The sequence below is a fragment of the Microcaecilia unicolor genome, chromosome 4 (genome assembly GCF_901765095.1).
Source record: "Microcaecilia unicolor chromosome 4, aMicUni1.1, whole genome shotgun sequence".
Classification (NCBI taxonomy): domain Eukaryota; kingdom Metazoa; phylum Chordata; class Amphibia; order Gymnophiona; family Siphonopidae; genus Microcaecilia; species Microcaecilia unicolor.
The window spans coordinates 168,698,801-168,718,659 of record NC_044034.1 but is presented as its reverse complement, the minus strand read 5'-3'; the positions used below and the strand labels follow the sequence as shown (position 1 = coordinate 168,718,659).

General features: G+C 44.0%; 1 protein-coding gene across 3 annotated transcripts in view; it reads right to left on the bottom strand.

The window, feature by feature from the left end:
- Positions 1-3,019: 3,019 nt before the first annotated feature.
- The window catches only part of SLC39A13 (solute carrier family 39 member 13), a 42,813-nt gene continuing 25,973 nt past the window's right edge, over positions 3,020-19,859 (bottom strand). For all 3 annotated transcript variants that reach the window (XM_030200924.1, XM_030200923.1, XM_030200925.1), the window contains exons 8-10: positions 14,842-14,974; positions 14,374-14,473; positions 3,020-4,318 (exon numbers count right to left, since the gene is read on the bottom strand). In XM_030200924.1, coding sequence (XP_030056784.1) covers positions 4,243-4,318; positions 14,374-14,473; positions 14,842-14,974 — 309 coding nt within the window. In that variant the 3' untranslated portion in view covers positions 3,020-4,242. The remainder of the gene's footprint in view (positions 4,319-14,373; positions 14,474-14,841; positions 14,975-19,859) is intronic.

The window sequence follows — 19,859 nt, the reverse complement described above, 5'->3', positions numbered from 1 at the left end:
CACTGTGCCACCTTTCTCTGATGCAATTTCCTGTTTCCACGAAGGTGGCACAGTGCACACTGAGAGAGAAGGGAAGGATAAAAGGCGAGCCTGCTTTTTTGCTGATGCTGCCGCCACTGCGAATTTTTAAACACAGGGCAGGCTGAAAGGAACGCTTAGGATCGAATAGCAGGGAATGGGAGGAGCGCAGCGGGGGCCCCAGAGGCGCGGGGCCCTATGCAACTGCTCCTGTTGCCCCTGCATAAGACCGGCCCCGCTTAAAAGGGCTTACTGCGGGGTGTGCTGAGGCATCCTGCAATAAGATTCAAATGTGCACGTGCTAAAAAAATATTTTATTTTTTCACTGAGGGGTGTGTGTCTGGGGAGTGGGCACGTCTATATCAGCATGGCAGCACTGTCATATGGATTAGTGCATGAGCCCTTACTGCCTACAAAATAGGTGGAATTAAGGGCCCACTTGGCCGTTACTGCCAAAAATTTAAAAAAAAATCAGTCATTTTACTGCATCACTAAAAAGCAGGAAAGACCCACATAAGGGCACCCTATGGCCACTTTATAATGCTGCTTTGTAAAAGGGCCTCTAAAAGTGGCTATGAATAGTGGCTTCACCTGTGCTGTCTTCACTCTGTCCTCACAGTGGGTTCCTTTGCTTATGTTTTGCAAAGTATAAACCATTTAATGCTAAGCATGCCCAAAATGCACCTGATTCTAGAGTGGTGCTGAGGCTGATTGACAAGATAAATTGAGCAATATTTTTCTGGATCACACCCTGAGGAATTATGCAATTATGTGTCTGCATAATTTTGTACATAACTGATCACAGAACACATAATCACACTCATCTGTTTAATTCCCCAGAGCACAGACAAGAAGGTGATGGGAAAAGGAAGTTGTGCTGGCCCCTGTAGATGGATGGAGGAAGGATATGTTGGCCCATGGAAAGCTGTGATGGGCCAAATAAGAGGGAGAGAGTTGGGGAAAATTCAAGGGTGTTGGTTGTGATAGAAATCAGAGGATTAGGCACTTGTAGGAGAGCGACTGTAGTGATCTCTGGCTTGTGGAAAGGTGAGAGAGGTGGTATCCAGTTTAGGAAGAAACAGGAGAGAAAGTGGTTGGATCTGGTCTGAGGGTGAGGGTGAGGGGAGGGTGGTGGTGGTTGGCTAGAGGGCGGAGTGAGATAAGAACATGATATAAGCATTATTAACATTTATAATGTGCTAAATATCTGCATGTGTTTCTAAGAATTTCAAATACTGTATAAAAACATACAAACTAGGGCTGCAAGTTAATCACAGTTAACTCTGCAATTAATTAATTATTAATGGTGCTTAAAAAAAATGAATCGCACTGCAGTGTCTCCTGTCTCCTCCAAACATCTCTTCAGTTCCTCTTTCACTCCCAACCCCTGTTCAACACCCCCCTCTATGCCGGTCTATCTTAAAGGTGGTCTTTTGTTGGTCCCTGGCAGCAGCAGCTTAGCACATATGCTGCCTGTGGCCTGGTCTGAAGCTTTCCCTCTGACCCGACCCACCCATGCAGAAACAGGAAGTGATATCAGAGGAGGTGCGGGTGGGAGGGAGGCAGATCATCAGTCCTTTAGGGAAGGGGGATGCGATTTTATATACCACCTTTGATATCAGAGGAGGTGCGGGTGGGAGGAAGGCAGATCATCAGTCCTTTAGGGAAGGGGGATGCGATTTTATATACCACCTTTCTGTGGTTACAATCAAAGCAGTTTACATATTAGCAGTGTGTTTTTTTTCTAGCAAAAAAGGTGCCGGTACTCAAATGCTAGGCCACCCTTCAGGGGTGAGGTGATCACTGAGGGACCCATCCTACAATAGTCAGGCCCCCTGAAACCAGTCACAGAATCTATGACAAGGCAGATTTGGTGTGTAGAGCCTGAGCTCTTTCATTAAAACTTGGGGTCCATGGGTCAATTTTAGAAGAGAATGGAAAAGGTGCTGCATATTACAAACAGGTACTTATTGTGTACCTGGGGCAATGGAGGGTTAAGTGACTTGCTCTGAGTCACAAGAGTTGCAGTGAGAAATAAAAAATAAATAAAGTAATAAAACTCTTTAACTGTGTGATTAAAATGTCTTTTAATCCCACAATTAATTGTGATTACAAATTTTAATTGAAATGCAGCCCTAATACAACCAATTCATTTTACATCATTTTGATTTTTTTCTCCATATAATTCCCTGGAAGGTACTACGTATTCAGCCACTGTCTGGTTGATTTCATCCATTTCAGTGGACTGCATATCTAGCAGTCCTAACTTGAAATGGAAAGCTTAGTTCTTTATATTTAGAACCACAAGTTCAGCGGTCCATCTTTACTGGACAGGCTAGCTGAAAATCTTTACACATCAGCCACCCCACTTAACAGTGACCTTGTAATCTTCCTGAAAGCAGAAAGTTATGCATGTAAGATGAAAAGGAACAAGAATGGAAATCCATGTTAATATAACAAGCTCTCCCCTGCAAAGGACATCTAAAACATAAAAAGAAGCAAGCTTTATTCCATATAACCAAGAAAATCAGACAGGTAAAAATGATAACCTTTGCTTTATTTACTCTATAAGCCCATGCAAAATGTGAGTTTGTGTATGTGTCCATATATATAGACACATACATACACCCAATTACATAAGAACAATTAAACTCTGCAATGAGCATTTAAAAAAATATACAAAGAATAAACATGTGGAAAAGTATATTTTGTTTCAGAAGGTGCGGAGTGTTGAAGCATTGTGAGAACAATCCAGCCTTAAGCAAAGACTTAATAACCAGAAAGGAAAAGTAGCCCAGATTCTCTGTTTCCAGATTCCACTATTTCAGCTCAGGGATCAGTTGTTGTTCCTCCCCCATCATACAACAGCTCAGAAAGTACAGTCAAGTCTTCCCACCACCACAGAGCTACTCAGGGAGTACAGTCACTGCCCCCCCAACACCACCACAGCGCAGCTCAGGAAGTGCAGTCATGCCCCCCCCCCCCCCCCACAACAGAGCAGCTCAGGGACAAAAGTCACTGCCCCCCACCACCAGAGAGTACCTCAGGGATAAAAATCACTGCCCCCTCCCCCCACCACTACCAGAGGGTGCAGAATCACTGTCCCTCTCCAACCCCTCAACAGAGAACAGTTGTTACGTTCCTGTAAAACAATCTCTGTATTTCAGAAGAGGCCTTCTTACAGCAAGAATGTGTGCACTGGGATTTCTAGGAGCAACAGGAAAGGCAGCAGTATTGGGATTTTTGGATCTGATAATGTGAAAACCCCACAGGTGCTGGGAAATTCTGTAGACACTAGGACTTTCTGGATATATCACTGGTATGGAAGATAACTGCTTGCCGCCCTCCTGCTACATTGAGAACAGATACGCTGAAAGTCAGGAAGAGGTTGCAGCCCCTCTGCTCTCACAACAAATAACCTGCCAAATAGTGGCTCCTGCACGTTTACTGAACCTGAACCCTCTTTTGTACCTTTTGGTTAGCAAGTACCTGATCTTGTTTAAAACAATGTTTGATAGTTTATCTTGCCCGCTGAGTGACAATAATAAGTCTTTGTCTCATTCCACTTTCTTTTACCATTGCTCTGGCATCCAATCAGTACAACAGTGGCATGGTCCAATGTAGGGAGGTTCCTGACGCTAGCATGGCATCCAGACATTATAACAGTGACATCTGGTGAAGGGAGGTTCTTGATGCTGGTGTTGTATTCTGTCAGTAGAGTTCTGGCCTGGTTTGGTGCAGCGAGGCCTGCGCCACTGGTGTGGTATTATGTCAGCATAACACTGGCCTGGTCTGGTGGAGGGAGGCCTGTGTAACTGGTATGATATTTTGTGAGCATAATACTGGCCTGGTCTGGCGCAGGGAGGCCCCTGGCACTGGTGTGGTTTTCTGTCAGTATGGCACTAGCGTGGACTTGTGCAGAGAGGTTCTTACCGCTGGTGTGGTATTCTGTCAGTAACATACTGTAGTTTGGTGCAAAAATGAAAATCTTTGGTGAAATTTTATAAATATTCAGTTGAATGAAATGTTAGGACAAAACAGTTGGTGGAAGTGAAGAGTGAGGAGTTCAGGCACAGGATGACGGGAAGCCAAAAAATGTGACTTATTCCAGGTTTCTCTTGCACTCTGCACACTTCCTTGTTTTAAATTAGTGTTTATTATTGCTAAGTAACAGTCAAGAAGTCCATCCAGGTCCGTGAAGCAGCATGAACAGTTCAGAAAAGGTCATTCTGCAGTGAATGATAATAAAACCATCACTGCAATCCCAGCACACAACAGGCAGACCTGTGACAGGGAGTACCTGGGGAGAAAGAGAGAGAGTGAAAAAGCAGCACTGGGAACTGGGGAGTCAGAGAGAGAGTTAGTGCTGCCTGTACCTGAGGTGAGAAAGCAGCATTGGGACCTGGGGAGTCAGGGAGAAAGTCACTGAGGTTATCAAGTACAAGAGGAAATATGGGGAATGGGAGGTTGGGGGGGGGGGGGGGGGGGGGGCGGAGAGAAAAGAAAGACATTCCCTGCAGCACAGGGGATTCAAAGAGAGAGTTAGTGCTGCCTGTACCTGAGGTGAGAAAGCAGCACTGGGGCCTGAGGAGTCAGAGAGAGTCACTGAGGTTACTAAGGGCAAGATGCACAAAAGTCCTCGTTAGAGCCGTTCCGTACTGAATTCCATAACAAATCGGTACGGAACGGCTATGCACGAAGGAAAGGGAATGCAAATGAGCTGCTCGTTGCAGCTCACTTGCATTCACTAACCCTTCGTTAAAACCGTCGGTAATCGGCCCTTAAAGCATGCGCAGAGCGGCCAAGCGTTATGCTGGCTGCTCTGCGCATGCCACAAACGTAAAAAAAAAAAACCCAAAAACAAACACTATGGATGGCCTTGCACCCCCCCCCCCGCCCGAGGTCGCCGCTGCTCCCCCCTGCATTAAAAAATCAAAACTTTAGGCAGCCCCGGCCCCCCTCCCTTCCTCCTCAGCTCTGCCTCCCGCCATCCTCCGCCCTGTGCCCCGCCCCCCCCGAGGTCATTGCTGCCGCTCCCCCCCTCCACCGGGCCCCCCTCCATCTTACCGGGCCCTCAAAGCGCCTCTCACCTCTGTGTGAAGGCGCTGCACAGCACGGGGAAGAACAGCTGATCGCATCGCATCTTCGGACGTCCCTCCTGGTCCCGCCCTCGTCTGACGTCCAAAGATGTGATGTGATCAGCTGTTCTTCCCCGTGCTGTGCAGCGCCTTCACACAGAGGTGAGAGGCGCTGTGAGGGCCCGGTAAGACGGAGGGGGGCCCGGTGGAGGGGGGGAGTGGCAGTGACGACCTCGGGGGGGGGGGGCACGGGGGCGGAGGATGGCGGGAGGCGGAGCTGAGAAAGAGAGGAAGGGAGGGGGGCCGGGGCTGCCTAAAGTTTTGATTTTTTAATGCAGGGGGGAGCGGGGACCAGTGGCGACCTCAGGCAGGGGGGTGAAAGGCTGTCCATAAAGGACGCTCCTGACGAGCATTTTTGTCCCTCCCACAATTTTTTTTTTTTTAACATTTTACTTTTTAAAGCTGGGCAGCCCTAACAAGAGGTACAGACCTCTCGTTAGCTTTCCCAGAGTTTTCCAGCGTTAGGGCAAGCGATAAACTTTGATGCATCTCATTTCAATAGGGTTTCTACACAATTTGCTCATCTGCATTCCGTTTTCGTTTGCTGCTACCGTTGTCGGAAATTGGGCTTTAATACATGCCAGGGTTAAAAACTTGTTCGTTAAAGGCTCGTTTAGTGCATCTTGCCCTCAGTACCAGAGGAAATGTGGGGAATGGGGGTAGGGAGTGTAAAAGACATCCCTGGCAGCAATGGGGAGACAGATGGCACAATCAGATTTGCTGATGCACAGCTGTGCTGGGGATACTTGGGGCACACAAAATGTGATAGTTGTGCTGAGTACTTGGAGACATAGACATTGACAAGTCAGCATAGTGAATATCTGAAACAGAGCTGTGACTTCCAGTGAAGAGATCAAGAACAAGTGTTTAGCAATGACAGTTTGAGGCCTACAGTCACTGCCAAGCACTCACACCATGAGGGCAATTTTCAAAGCCATTTACCTAGAGTCTGTTTGAAACTTACCTTCCTCTGCCCAACTAGAAGTAGCACATATTTTTAGTTGGTTTATAAAGAGACATTCTGGTAGGGCAGGGGGCTTACATCAGGGGAGCAAAGCAACTTGCAAACTCTGTATTTTGAAATGTACACATGCATAAATTGTAAAGTGGGTGGGCAATTTTAGCACACATACCTTCTTGTTGCTACAGTGGTGTGCAAAATGGTTTGCAATGTGAAATTTCAGTATCACTGCTATTCATTTTAATTCTATTTAAAACTTTCTGCTTATTTAATGTTATTCTTTGTGTCTTCCTGTTTGAGCCAGAAATGCATGCTACATTTGTGAGTACAGGTAAAAGTGGGATGTTTTGACCACGGAAATACAAATCCTGGAGACAAATATCTTAAGAAACTTCTTTATTGATGAAAAGACTCGACACAACTGTTGTGTTTCGGCCTACCGGCCTGCATCAGGAGTCTGCCCCAATGGCGTGACGTATATGATCGCGGATTTTTTTGCTACATTTGTGAAACAGCATAAAACACAGATACCGAGCTCTACGTTGCAATTTCAGTGTGGCTCAGTTGCTACTGGGATGCTGAATTCTATAACTGGCGCCAAAAAAACATAGTGCCAAACACTTCTCTATAAACGGTGCTTAAAGTTAGACGCAGTTTATAGAACAGCGTTTAGTGCTGGGAGCTGTGACCACATTTAGGCGTGACCATTTACACCAACAAAACCTTGCTGTAAATCTCTGCACCTGATTCCCTTTATTCTATAACAACGAACGTAAATTAAAAGAATGCCCCTGATCCACCAATGGCTGCAACCTCTTTTTGGACCCACGCATAAAATTTACATGCTGATCCAGGACTGTCGAGAAACAAAGCCTGGCCCGGGGCAAACAATGTGCTGCCCCCCCCCCCCCCCCCCCCCCCCGCTGTTGCTGTCCCCTGCCTGCTCACTGCTGCCACCACTGCACTCCTACCTGCCCACCACCGGCACTGCCCCCTCACCCAGTTCAATATCTCTCGTGTCTTTCCCTCCTCCCCTTGGCAGTGTTCCTGGGGGCTGCAGGCAGCATAAAAAAAAGAAGCAACTTACCTCCTCGGCCCCCTCCGAAGTGTTTCCTCTGTTGTGTGTCCTGCCTGTGTGGACACAGGAAGTTGTGTCAGAGAGGGAACATTTCCGATTTCAGCCGGAGGCAGTTTGCTTTCTTTTTGATGCTGCCAGTAGCCTGCAGGAACACTGCCCAGGGGAGAATTTAATGTTGGTCTGCATTTATGCTACCCTACAGCAACACTTATGGCCAGGCCCCCCTTTGAGGCCAGGCCCGGGGGAAGCTTGCCCCCAAGCCCCCCTCTCAGCGGCACTGCACAGATCCTGCACCTAAATTTATGTGCATAAATTTTAATTAAATCTAATTAGCACCAATAATTGCTTAAGATCTCAATTATCAGTGCTAATTGGCTCATTATTCAATTAACTTGCACACACAAATTTTAGTGCTTTTTATAGAATTTGGGGGTATATAATTAAAATAAATTTTTTTTTTAATGCGGCAAGAAAATGGTAATTTGGGTGTGTGGATAACCTAAAAACCAGACTGGTTGATGTACCCCGAGGACTGGGTTTAGAACCTATTTCAGCAACAGGACAAAAGAGACTAAAGCAATCTCAACCTTAGAGATTTAAATATGAAATAGTTAATCATTATATAAAGTCTTAGCAATCACTCATTTAGTCTTCACTCTCAGTCCTCAAGGGCCAGATTTTCAGGATACCCCTAATAAAGATCACAAAGGCATATTTTCAAAGCACTTAGCCTTCCAAAGTTCCATAGGTTTCTATGGAACTTTGGAAGGCTAAGTGCTTTGAAAATATGCCGGATATCTTCAAATAAGGTTCCTTTATTCATAAAAGCATCCGAAGTGGCCATGTTTCACCCACCATAGGGCTGCCACAGGAGTATAACTAAAGCGTAACACAGAAATATCATTCTGATAAAAGTTTGAACAAAAAAGTACAGTAAAAGAAAATAGAGCTGAATAACAATAATACATACATAGTGTTTGTGAACTCGCTGATAAAGTATACACAGATATGACCTAAAATATATGAATAATAAAAAATACGTAAATAGTTCAATAAACATACAAAATATGACATACATGAAACCAAATAAAGTGATTGTGCAGCAAGTTTACAAAGAAGGACTCGCAAAGTGTTTCTTATTTCTCAGCGTAGGTAGTAAAAAAAAAATTGAAGAATAAATAAATAAGGGGCCCCTTTACAACGCGGCAGTAGAGCTACTGCCGCTTTGTCGTACGCCAATCCAGAACTACTGCTGGCTCACCATGGGATTTTTTAAAATCACTACCTGGTTACCACCGGGTTAGCGTAGGAGCCCCTATTGCCTCCTAAAAAGGTAGTGGTAAGGGCTCCCCCCTGGAAATGGCCTCACAGCAAGTGTTTACTTATCGCACAGCTATTTCCTTTTTTTAGCTTTTTACCCGCTGCGGGTCCTCGGCAAGCGGCAAATCCACGCGCTGATGCTACTGCAGGGCCCCTTTTACCACAGTTATCTTTACTAGTTTTATATACATGAGTTTGAAACAGACTTCAATCACATATATGGTATGGTTTAATCCTGTTTCAAATTCAGTCAGAACACTACATATACTTTTATACTTTTGCATTCATTATTTATTATTTAAGATATATCTTTTGAGTTTTTATATCATTTTTTATGCTGCCTGGTTGGACACATTGCATATGACATCACTGGAATGCATATGAAATGTGTGGAACGCATGGCGTTCCCAGCATTTTTTCACATTTTTTCACTTGTTTACTTGTTTTTAGATTTTTCAATTCAGTTTTTTGGTGTTTTGGTTCTGCCTTTACTGCATTTTGAATTACTGGCTTTCTCAATTGGCTACAAGCAATTTTTAAAGTTTGTTTGTTTTTTTTGTTTAGCTATGTACATATAAACCAGGATGTAGTACATGAACAAGAAAAGGCTTAATCGAAAGGGATGCCCAAGTTTTGTTGAGGACGTCCTCGCAAAATGTCCTGATGGAGGGGCAGGGAAACCCGTATTAGCAAAACAAGATGGACGTCCATCTTTCATTTCAATAATACGGTCGGGGACGCCCAAATCTTGAAATTTTGGTCGTCCTTAGAGATTGTTGTCCCTAGACTTGGTCGTTTCTGATTTTCAGCGATAATGAAAACCAAGGACGCCCATCTCAGAAATGACCAAATGCAAGCCCTTTGGTCATGGGAGGAGCCAGCATTTGTCCCCCTGACATGCTATGACACCAACCAGGCACCCTAGGGGGCACTGCAGTGGACTTCATAAAATGGTCCCAGAAACATAGCTCCCTTACCTTGTCTGCTGAGCCCCCCAACCCCCCCCTAAAACCCACTACCCCCAACTGGACACGACTACCATAGCCCTTATGGGTGAAGGGAGGCACCTAGATATGGGTTTCTGGTGGTCTTTGGAGGGCTCGCTGTTTCTTCCACAAACATAACAGGTAGGGAGGGGTATGGGCCAGGGTCCGCCTGCCTGAAGTGCACTGCACCCACTAAAACTGCTCCAGGTACCTGCATACTGCTGTGATCGACCTGAGTATGACATCTGAGGCTGGCAAAAAATATTTTTAAAGATGTTTTTTGAGGATGGGAGGGGGTTAGTGACCACTGGGGAAGTAATGGGAGGTCATCCCCGATTCTCTCCGGTGGTCATCTGGTCAGTTCGGCCACCTTTTTCTCCTTGGTCGTAAGAAAAACACAACCAGGTAAAGTCGTCCAAGTGCTCGTCAGGGACTCCCTTTTTTTTTCCATTATGGGTCGAGGACGTCCATGTGTTAGGCACGCCCAAGTCTCGCCTTCGCTACACCTCCGATATGCCCCCTTGAACTTTGGCCGTCTCTGCGACGGAAAGCAGTTGGGGACGTCCAAAATCGGCTTTCGATTATACCGATTTGGACGACCCTGGGAGAAGGACGCCCATCTTCCGATTTGTGTCGAAAGATGGGCATCCTTCTCTTTTGAAAATGAGCCCACAAGCCTTCCCAGTAGTCCCTCTTGTTTGCACAGATAATTGCATTCCTCTGCTGAGTGAGTTGACTACAGTTTGCCTGGTAATTTCAAGATCTTTTGCTACTCGTTTTTTTTCCTTTTTTAATTTTTAGGTACATTCTGCTTCTTAATGTTAACCTTTTAATCAGTTTTACTTATTGTTTTTATCAGCCTTTTAGCACAATTTGTGTTTTCACTTCTTGGCTACTTTTGCATTTGCTTTTCTACCCTCCAACTGGTATACATTTTATTCATTTATATATTCTTCAATTTTTTTTACCACCTACGCTGAGAAGTAAGAAACACTGTGCACGTCCCTCTTTGTAAACTTGAATGTCACACACTAGCAATGAACTGAAGTTTTAGGAGGTGCATCAAGTCTGTTCTTGTTCTAACTTTGTGCAACGGTGCCTTTTACACAGAATAGAGGGCATGTCATGCTGCACAATCATTTTATTTGGTTTTATGAATGTCATATTTTGTATCTTTATTGAACTGTTTATGTATTATATTTTATAGCATGTCTGTGTACACTTTATCAGCAAGTTCCCAAACACTATGTATGTATTATTGTTATTTAGCTCTATCTTTTTTTAGTGTACTTTTTTGTTGAAACTTTTCTCAGAATGATATTTCTATATGTTGTGATTTAGTTATACCCCAGTGGTGGGTGAAACATGGCCACATTGGATGCGTTTATGAATAAAGGAACCTTGTTCAAGTTTCTCTCTTTGTGATCTGCTCTTGTTTACATAGTAACATAGTAGATGACAGCAGAAAAAGACCTGTACGGTCCATCCAGTCTGCCCAACAAGACAACTCATGTGTGCTACTTTTGTGTATACCCTACTTTGATTTGTACCTGTGCTCTTCAGGGCACAGACTGTATAAGTCTGCCCAGCACTATCCCCGCCTCCCACCACCGGCTCTGGCACAGACCGTATAAGTCTGCCCAGCGCTATCCCTGCCTCCCAACCTCCAGTCCCGCCTCCCACCACTGGCTCTGGCACAGACCGTATAAGTCTGCCCCGCCTCCCATTACCGGCTCTGCTATCCAATCTCGAGTCAACTTTAAGGCCATCACACTAATCCACAAGATCATCCATGGAGTGTCACCAAGTTACACGGTCAATCTAATAAACCTTCCATACAGAAACATGTCAACATCTTCACGATCATACCTTAACCTTCACTGCAAAACAGTAAAGTACAAAACCTACCATGCATCTAACTTCTCCTTCCTGGGATCCCAGCTCTGAAATGCTCTACCTAAATACATTCAGTCAATTAATGAATATCTTCCCTTTAGGAAACAACTGAAAACCCATCTATTCAAACAGGTTTACCCAAGTGACTTGACCTATCATAAACAAACATAAGCAAACCATCTATCTACCAGTTCAAATAACCACTATCTACAATGACTCAGAAATATCTCCTACCAACCTTCTTACCCTCCATGCTCTTCCCATTTTCTCCTTAATCGCTCCACCGCCTTACCTATCCCTATCCTTTTTCTCATACCTCTTCTATCCCCATTTACTCCTTGCTCATTTGTCCTATCACATACCCCCTTTGTTGATTTGTTTACTATAGATTGCATTCTCTTGTTACTATGTAAGCCGCATTGAGCCTGCGATGAGCGGGAAAGCGCGGGGTACAAATGTAATAAATAAATAAATAAATCCACCAGTTCCTGGAATCATATGCTACTGATGACAAGGAACAGGTTGTCAGCATTATGCTGTTCAGAGCCCAAAAGTTTGCCTAACTGGAGATTCAGGCCCTACCCAGAGGCCTCTGGGAAATAATGCAAACAGCTATGATATTACTCCCCCCCCTTCTAGTCTGATCTCTGGTGATGTCAATATAGATAGACAGGTATCTCCTACCCCCTTTGGGTGTAGTTTACAGGTCTTAAAACCTGTGCTTCAAAGCAACAAACCAAAACCACTGCTCAGCAGAACAATAGGACCCTGACAACTGGTCTCCAAGAAACTGGCTTCAAAGGAATCCACACCTCTTGGGTAATCAAGAGACATCAGATCAAACAAACCAAATTATTGCACAGGAATATGCCACATAAAGAGTTCAGGGATATAGAAGAACAGTTCACACCCAGGAGACAAGCACACATTCAGATCCACACATCCCATCATTCTTGCAGACCTTCTTTCTAGGAGAGCCATTTCACACACATCTTCCTCCCGATCCTCGACAGAAAGACAGATGTTAATTCACTGACAGAAACAGCCAAAAAGACACACTGAAGCAGTACTGCAATATCTTCTTGCCCTGCTGTAAGTCTATTTCTATATAAAATACCTTTTTCCAAGCAACACCTGTATGTTGTATTATGGTGCTACAAAACCCACTGCCACTAAGAAGTGGACCAAAGACAAAAAGAAAGGAACCCAGAACCAGACAAGAGCCAAAACTGACATCCAACTTCTGGGGACCATAACTGAGACAGGTCCTCTGCCATTTCAGCACTCCTCTAACTGCATATGTAGTACATAAGTAATGCCATACTGGGAAAAGACCAAGGGTCCATCGAGCCCAGCATCCTGTCCACGACAGCGGCCAATCCAGGCCAAGGGCACCTGGCAAGCTTCCCAAACGTACAAACATTCTATACATGTTATTCCTGAAATTGTGGATTTTTCCCAAGTCCATTTAGTAGCGGTTTATGGACTTGTCCTTTAGGAAACCATCCAACCCCTTTTTAAACTCTGCTCAATATGACTGCAGAATGCCTCACTCTCACATGGCCCTTCCTCTTCAGCCATGCTGGCTGCAGAAACTGTCTTGATGGCCAGCACACATCGCATCAGCTGCTAGCAAAAATAACAGCGTGGCAAGTGCCACATAGTGTGCAGCGTTGGTCATATTGTCGAATTTGAACAAATGAGTATGCTACAACTTACAAGCTTCGGGAACCAAGTATCTACCCCCACCTCCCCCCACCCCAAAAAAACCCCAAACTGCAAGCATTGCCCTGGGCTGCTGCAGCAGATGACGACTTCCAATCCTTTCAGTTTCTTTTTGTTTATTTTTTTATCTTGTCTCTGGAGGCACTCAAGCACACCTCCAAAAAGTAGGCACCTGATCAGAGGAGCCTCTCTTGTTTTTGCTGTATTCATTAGGGATATCCTGAAAACTGTTAACTTTTCAAACAATAGTTTTATTTTTACTTTTCACAGGGTAAAGAAAAGTTGTTACTATTCTTTGTGGATACATAGAATGGCCTTCCCAGAAGAGGTGATCATGGCCAACGCAGCAACAGAATTCAAGAAAGCAGAAGGTGGGTAGAGACTTATTTATTAATTTTTAAAAATGTATATTCTGCTCATTCCAGTGTTTGTTGTAGATTACATGCGAAGAAATGAAGGGAGTGTAGCCAATGGTTAGCGCAGTGGCCTGAGAACCTGGTGAACTGAGTTTGATTCGCACTTTGGCTCTTTGTGACCCTAGGCATGTCACTTAACCCTCCATTGCCCTAGGTACAAAATCTTAGTAGTTGCATATAATAACCCATAAACCACTTTGGTTGTATTACAGAAAGGAAGTATATCAAATCCATGACCTTTTAACCTTTACCTACTACAGGGGTATTAGGAGCCTAGGTGAGCCTTTAGCCTTGCACCCTACTCCCCCGCCCCCCCAATAAGTTTCAGGCCCTAGCTCTCCTTTTCCAAGATCTTGATAATTAAACTCAGCCATCATGATCAATTGAACAGCCTCCCAAAGAGATCCTGTAAAACCACACGACTGGAAATCATACTTTGAAATATTAAACTTTGTTTTCTATATACATAGTGAAGATGACATGGGTAAACGCCTGCTTAAAGACTGCTCTCCCTTCCTGTGTGTAAAGTATATACTCATGGTCCTTAGAGTTTGTGTGCCTGTCCAGATCTACTGTTTTACTTTGATTGATACTGCTCTTCACTGCCTCCTTCCCAGAAGTTGCTGCGCTAGGTGACTGCCTAGTTTGCCTGATGGTTATGCCAGCCCAGCTTTTGCACTGCACCAGAAGGCAAATTGGGCAGATGAGCTGGGCCTTACATTCTTTATCTGCTATCATATTCTTTGTGAAACATTATATCTCTGTGCTATGAATACAGCTCCCATGCCGATTGCTATGTGCAGACCTCTCCTGCTCACTTTAAGCATCCACTCACCTTGGGTTTTTCTCTTCCAAGAGATCAGGCAGCACATTCACAAGTGCAATGTAAAGGAATCCTCCTGAAGTGAATGGTAGGATCCAGGCCACGGTTTCCCCTGCCAATTGTGAAAGGAGATGATGACTGACTAAGTGAAAAGCATACCTGCTAATGTCCACTCTCCACCACAGACAGCAGTGAAGAGGCCCTTCACCAAATTCCAGGTATCCCAGCCATACTGACCTAGGGTCCTGAAAAATCACAATAATATATCACGTGTGTGACTTCTAGGTAACATAAGAACTCTGAACTGAAAACACTATTTTAACTGTGAACTAACAAAGAATGGAACAACGGTCTCCCTACACAGACCTAAACTTTTTCCAGACATATAGGGCTTGTTAAGAATCTCAAACTCCCCTTTACCCTGACCATCTCCATACTCAGCCCTTCCATTTTTGGAAACAAAGCAGTTCCGCTCCTTACCTGCTCCCTTTGGGGACTGAGCACAGACAGCAAAGCAGGCTCCCAAGATCGCCCCCAGAGCTGTGAGAAGCTGCATCTTGGCTGCACTCCAGCGATCAAAGCCAGCCCGAAGCAGGATGGCAAAGTCCCCTACCTGGAAAAAGAGGGGATCAGAGATAAATAACTGAACTTAATGACAGCACCCTGACACTTCTAACCTGGTCAGGGAGATTAAGTCTTCTTCCACAAGGATCCAAAATACTGAAGAATAGAAACATGAGACACAATGACAAATTTCAAATGGCCACTATAAGTCTAACATTACATGCTACCTAACATTAGCAAAGACCTCCATCACCTCTCCTGTTCCAGATCTTGAGTCAGTCCAGGTGGGACCAGCTGACCAAGTGACAGGAGGAAGCGCTCCAGTGCTTCCAGCAGCACTAGTTCCAGAGGTGACCGGGGCCATGAGTATGGAACAGCCTGACTTAATTGTCACACCTATTGATCAGATTGATGACCCTGATTTATCACAGTCACCAGCAGAGACCTTTCCTGTTATGGATACTGATATAGGATAGAGACATGCTTTTCAGGAAGCAAAGCGCTCTGACCCTGACCTGGAAGCCCTGAGGCAGAGGGCTGGTCAGCCAACCAATGAGACTGGTAAAGATCATATCCTATGGAAATGGTGCTTGTTGTACAGAGAGATCCTAATAGGCCCCGGACCACAGGGAAGCAGCTTATAGTGCCCAGAGCATACAGAGAACAACTTCTACAGATTGCCCATGATATTCCACTAACAGGACAGCAGGGGGTGACACGTACACACACTAGATTGACCCAGAACTTCTATTGGCCGGGAGTACCTCAAGCCGTAGCTGACTATTGTTGAACCTGTGATGTTTGTCAAAGAGTGGGTAAGATCCAAGATCAACCCCCAAGCTCCCCTGAAACCTTTACCCATTATCAGTGAGCTAAAGAGTGGGTAAGACCCAAGATCACCCCCGAACTCCCCTGAAACCTTTACTCATTATCAGTGATCCCTTTGAGAGAATAGCTGTAGATATAGTAGGGCCTCTAGCTGTCCCTATCCGGACTGGGAAAAGATATATATTGACAGTGGTGAACTTTGCTACCAGATATCCTGAAGCGGTAGTCTTATCCTCCATAGAATCAGAGAAAATTGCCACTGCCCTGCTAGAAATATTTTCCCCGGGTAGGATATCCACGAGAAATACTCTCAAACCAAGAGACACAGTTTATGTTTGAGTTAATCCACAATCTGTGGGCACACTGTGGAGTGAAATCTGTACATACCATACCATATCACTCTGAAACTAATACATTGGTGAAAAGATTTAATGGTACATTAAAGCACATGAGAAAGACTTTCGTAGAAACAGGAGACCGATACTGGGAAAAATACTTACCCTACCTACTGTTTGCATCCAGGGAAGTACCCCAGGAGTCTACTGGGTTCTCATTTGAATTGCTTTATGGCTGGAGGGTGAGAGGGCCCCAACCTAATAAGAAAACATTGGGAGGGAAAAGTTGATACCTCTGACACCCCTGTAATTGAATATGTAGTTAATATGTGGCAGAAATTAGAAGAACTTGTGGCTTTAACTTGCAGGTAGCTCAGACTAAGCAAAAGACCTGGTATGATTGAAAGGCCCAAAATAGAGAGTTTTATGAGGGCCAGCAGATACTTGTTTTAGTCCCAGTTTGTCAGAATAAACTTCAAGCTAATTGGGCGGGACCATACAAGGTCACAAAGCGCCTGAATGATACAAACTATGTTATATCTATGGACTATCCAGATAGAAAGCAGCGTACCTTTCAAGTAAATATGTTAAAGGCCTATGCAGAACATATAGCTATGGCGCTAGCTGTGTGCAGCCTACCAGAAGAGTGTCAGGATATTGAGCCCATACCTGACCTCCTAGCAGAGACATTACCAGAGGGATCTGACACTGAAGAGAAACCATCTACATGTACACACTGTGGAAACATTTCAGTCAAAATAGGTAACTAGAACAACAGGAAACATGTATAAAAGAAACACATTTTACATTCTCTGAGTATAAGAAAGATTTCAGTATGGAAATGGAGCTAATGCAGCACCTGAAAAATAGTAAAGAAACTGGAATATGTACAAGAATAGAATATGGGAAAGCTGTATCAATAAAGCAAACATTACAGAATATCAGAAAAACACTAATAATAGAATATCTTCATGTCCTGGTTATGACAGTAGCTTCAACCAGGAAGAAAGCTCCACAAGAAATGCAAAATTTCACCCAAGAGAGAGACGTTTCAAGTACGGAGCGTAAGAAAAGTGTCAGTTGCCAAAAATTATTGTCAAAGCAGCACAGAATCCCTTCAGGGAAGAAACCGTTTACATGCACTGAATGTAGAAAAAAACTTTATTCATAAATCACAGCTAATGTTACCCACCCCCACACTCTTGAGTGTGACGTATAAGATGACGGTGTTCCAACAGCCTGATGGTTGTAGTCGTGCCAGCCTGGTCGGAACACCTGACACCAAGAATGAGGAGTGGGTACAATAACTAACCACGTCACTCAGCCACTCGGACTCAGTGAGGAAATGAAACTAAATTTCAGGATACTTGCTTGCTTGAGCGTACAAACCCAGACAGCAACAGGTTTTTTTTTATCAATAACAAAGTAACATTTATTAGTATCCCTTTTTCAGTGAAATAGACAAAGTAATTTCAATGCAATTAAAATTTGTACAACAAACCCAACAGTTAACTAAAACAAATACTTTCTTTTCTTTCCAGGAGTTCACACCTCTGCATCAGATTAAAGAAGTCAGATAAGTATTACATTTCTTTTTTCTTAGTTCTGTTTCCCTTTTAAACTCTTCTTAATGCCCCTTTGGTTAACTTTCTTTCTGAATTTGATACTTTGTGTCAACTTTTATGTTTTTCAGGAGACGTCTCCACTCACTTTTTACAGGAACAGGTAAGTGCTTTATTTATTTTCTTTCTCTTTTCCTTTTCCCTTCCCAGGTAAGTCTCTCTCACTTTTCCCTTATCCTTTACCCCAGTCCTGTTTTCCCCCCACAGTCACTTAGCTGCTGATGCTTCAGACTTCTTTTCTCCCAAACGTGCAGCGAAATCTTTCTTGCGTAGGGGCCCTTGCAGTCGTCTTCAGAAGAATGTATGCACGACTCTTCTTCCTAAACCTTTCCTTAAATTTAAAGTAAATGGAAGCAAGACCCTATCTACTCTGTTTAAGTCAATAAGGATTCTGCACTTCAGGGAAGCAAATGTTTTTTTTTCACTGTGGCCTTCTAGCTGAAGAAATAAAAAAATAATTTCAAATTCCCTCTCTGTCAGATCCTTTCCTTCTCTACCTAAACTTTTTTTTATTCCCTAACTAGCACTAACATAGGTGTGTTTGGCAGTTTTCTTCTTTTCACCATTTATTCACAATACATATCATCATTTCACAAACCATTCAATTTAAACCTAAGCTGTGCCCCTATTAACCCACAACTTAACCCCTACTTAACCCCTATTTCTATATGCTTAACTCTTGCTTAAATACACTATTTCCTAAACAATCCTTTCTAGACCCTTCCCCTGTTTCCCTTATAATTAGCCCCTTAACCCCAAAAATCCCAAAATTCCCACTAAAACACCCTAAAAATCTTCTCTTTTAACCTGTAACCTTCCCACTAAGCCTTAACCAATTTCACTATAAAATCTCTCAAATTAAAAACTCTCAAACACCATAAAATTCTCCACATCACCAAGTACACCTTTCTCTCTCTCAGACTGTCCAACACACTCTCTTCACCATTCACTCCACATTTACACAAAATTCCCAAATCTCCCTTTCTCAATCTCACTTTTACTATCACTCTCACCTAAATACTTTCACTGCCAGCCAAACTCACTTCCTAAAACTTTTAATTTCCTTCAATTCCACACTGCCTGTCCCACATCAAACAGCACATCCACTCTCTTCAGTTGCCAGAACCTCTCTGCAACTGCCAGCCAGCCCCGTCTCCCAGGTAACCCCTCCTTAGCTTCCCATTCCAAAACCCTTCTCAAAATTCTAAGCTACATTGCTGACTGGCGGTCAGCACAAGTAAATCCACATTTTACCACTTTGTTTTTTTCTTCTTTCCCTAACCCCATGTTACACTAACAAAGCACCAGAGAATACACACAGGAGTAAAACCATTCACATGTGCTGAATGTAATAAAAGCTTCTGTCAGAAGATACTCCTCACTATCCACAAAATGAAGCATACAGGATTAAACTGTTAATGTGTACCGAGTATGGTTAAAAACTTCTGTTATAAGCACTGGAAGGGCAATGAACGTGTCAAAGCTGATGGCCTCTCCAGAAAGGAAGAGACAGAACCACCCTGGACTATCGCAACCCAATCAGCGGTCTGTGGAGGCCGCAGTCCGGGGTCTCTCTCTTGAGGAGGGAGGTGTGACTGAACAGTGTGTTTTAAACCTGTAAAATTGCCTTTATTAAACCTTGAAGTGCATTTCTCTAGTTTGGCCAGCAGGTGGTGCGCATGTTTATGTTAAAGCTGTTATAGAAAAGTGAAGCGGGGTTACGTGATGTGACTTGGCTGAGTAGATGCTCGTCAGCTCTGCTTCGCTCTACTCACACTGTTACCTGCATATTTTTCTGACTTCCCTGGCGGGGACTTTACTGGCGGGGCTATCGAAGATCCTGATCTCTGATCATTGCGGCATGCTGGCGAAAACAACACGGCCTGGTAAAGACTGCAAGCAGACCGTGAGCCCCAAGATGCCGATGCAGCACACTCTGTGATTATCTTACAAAAAGAGGTGATTCTGGAGCTCACAAAACAGCTTACAGCAGTACTAGATGATCGACTCTCCAAACTGCAAGCCTCAGTTGATGATATTAAAGAGAACTTGGAATGCCAAGCCCTGAGGATTCAACAGGCGGAGACGCGTACTGAATCCATGGAGGCCCATCTTGCCACAGCACAGTCTCGGAATCATCAATTGCTAC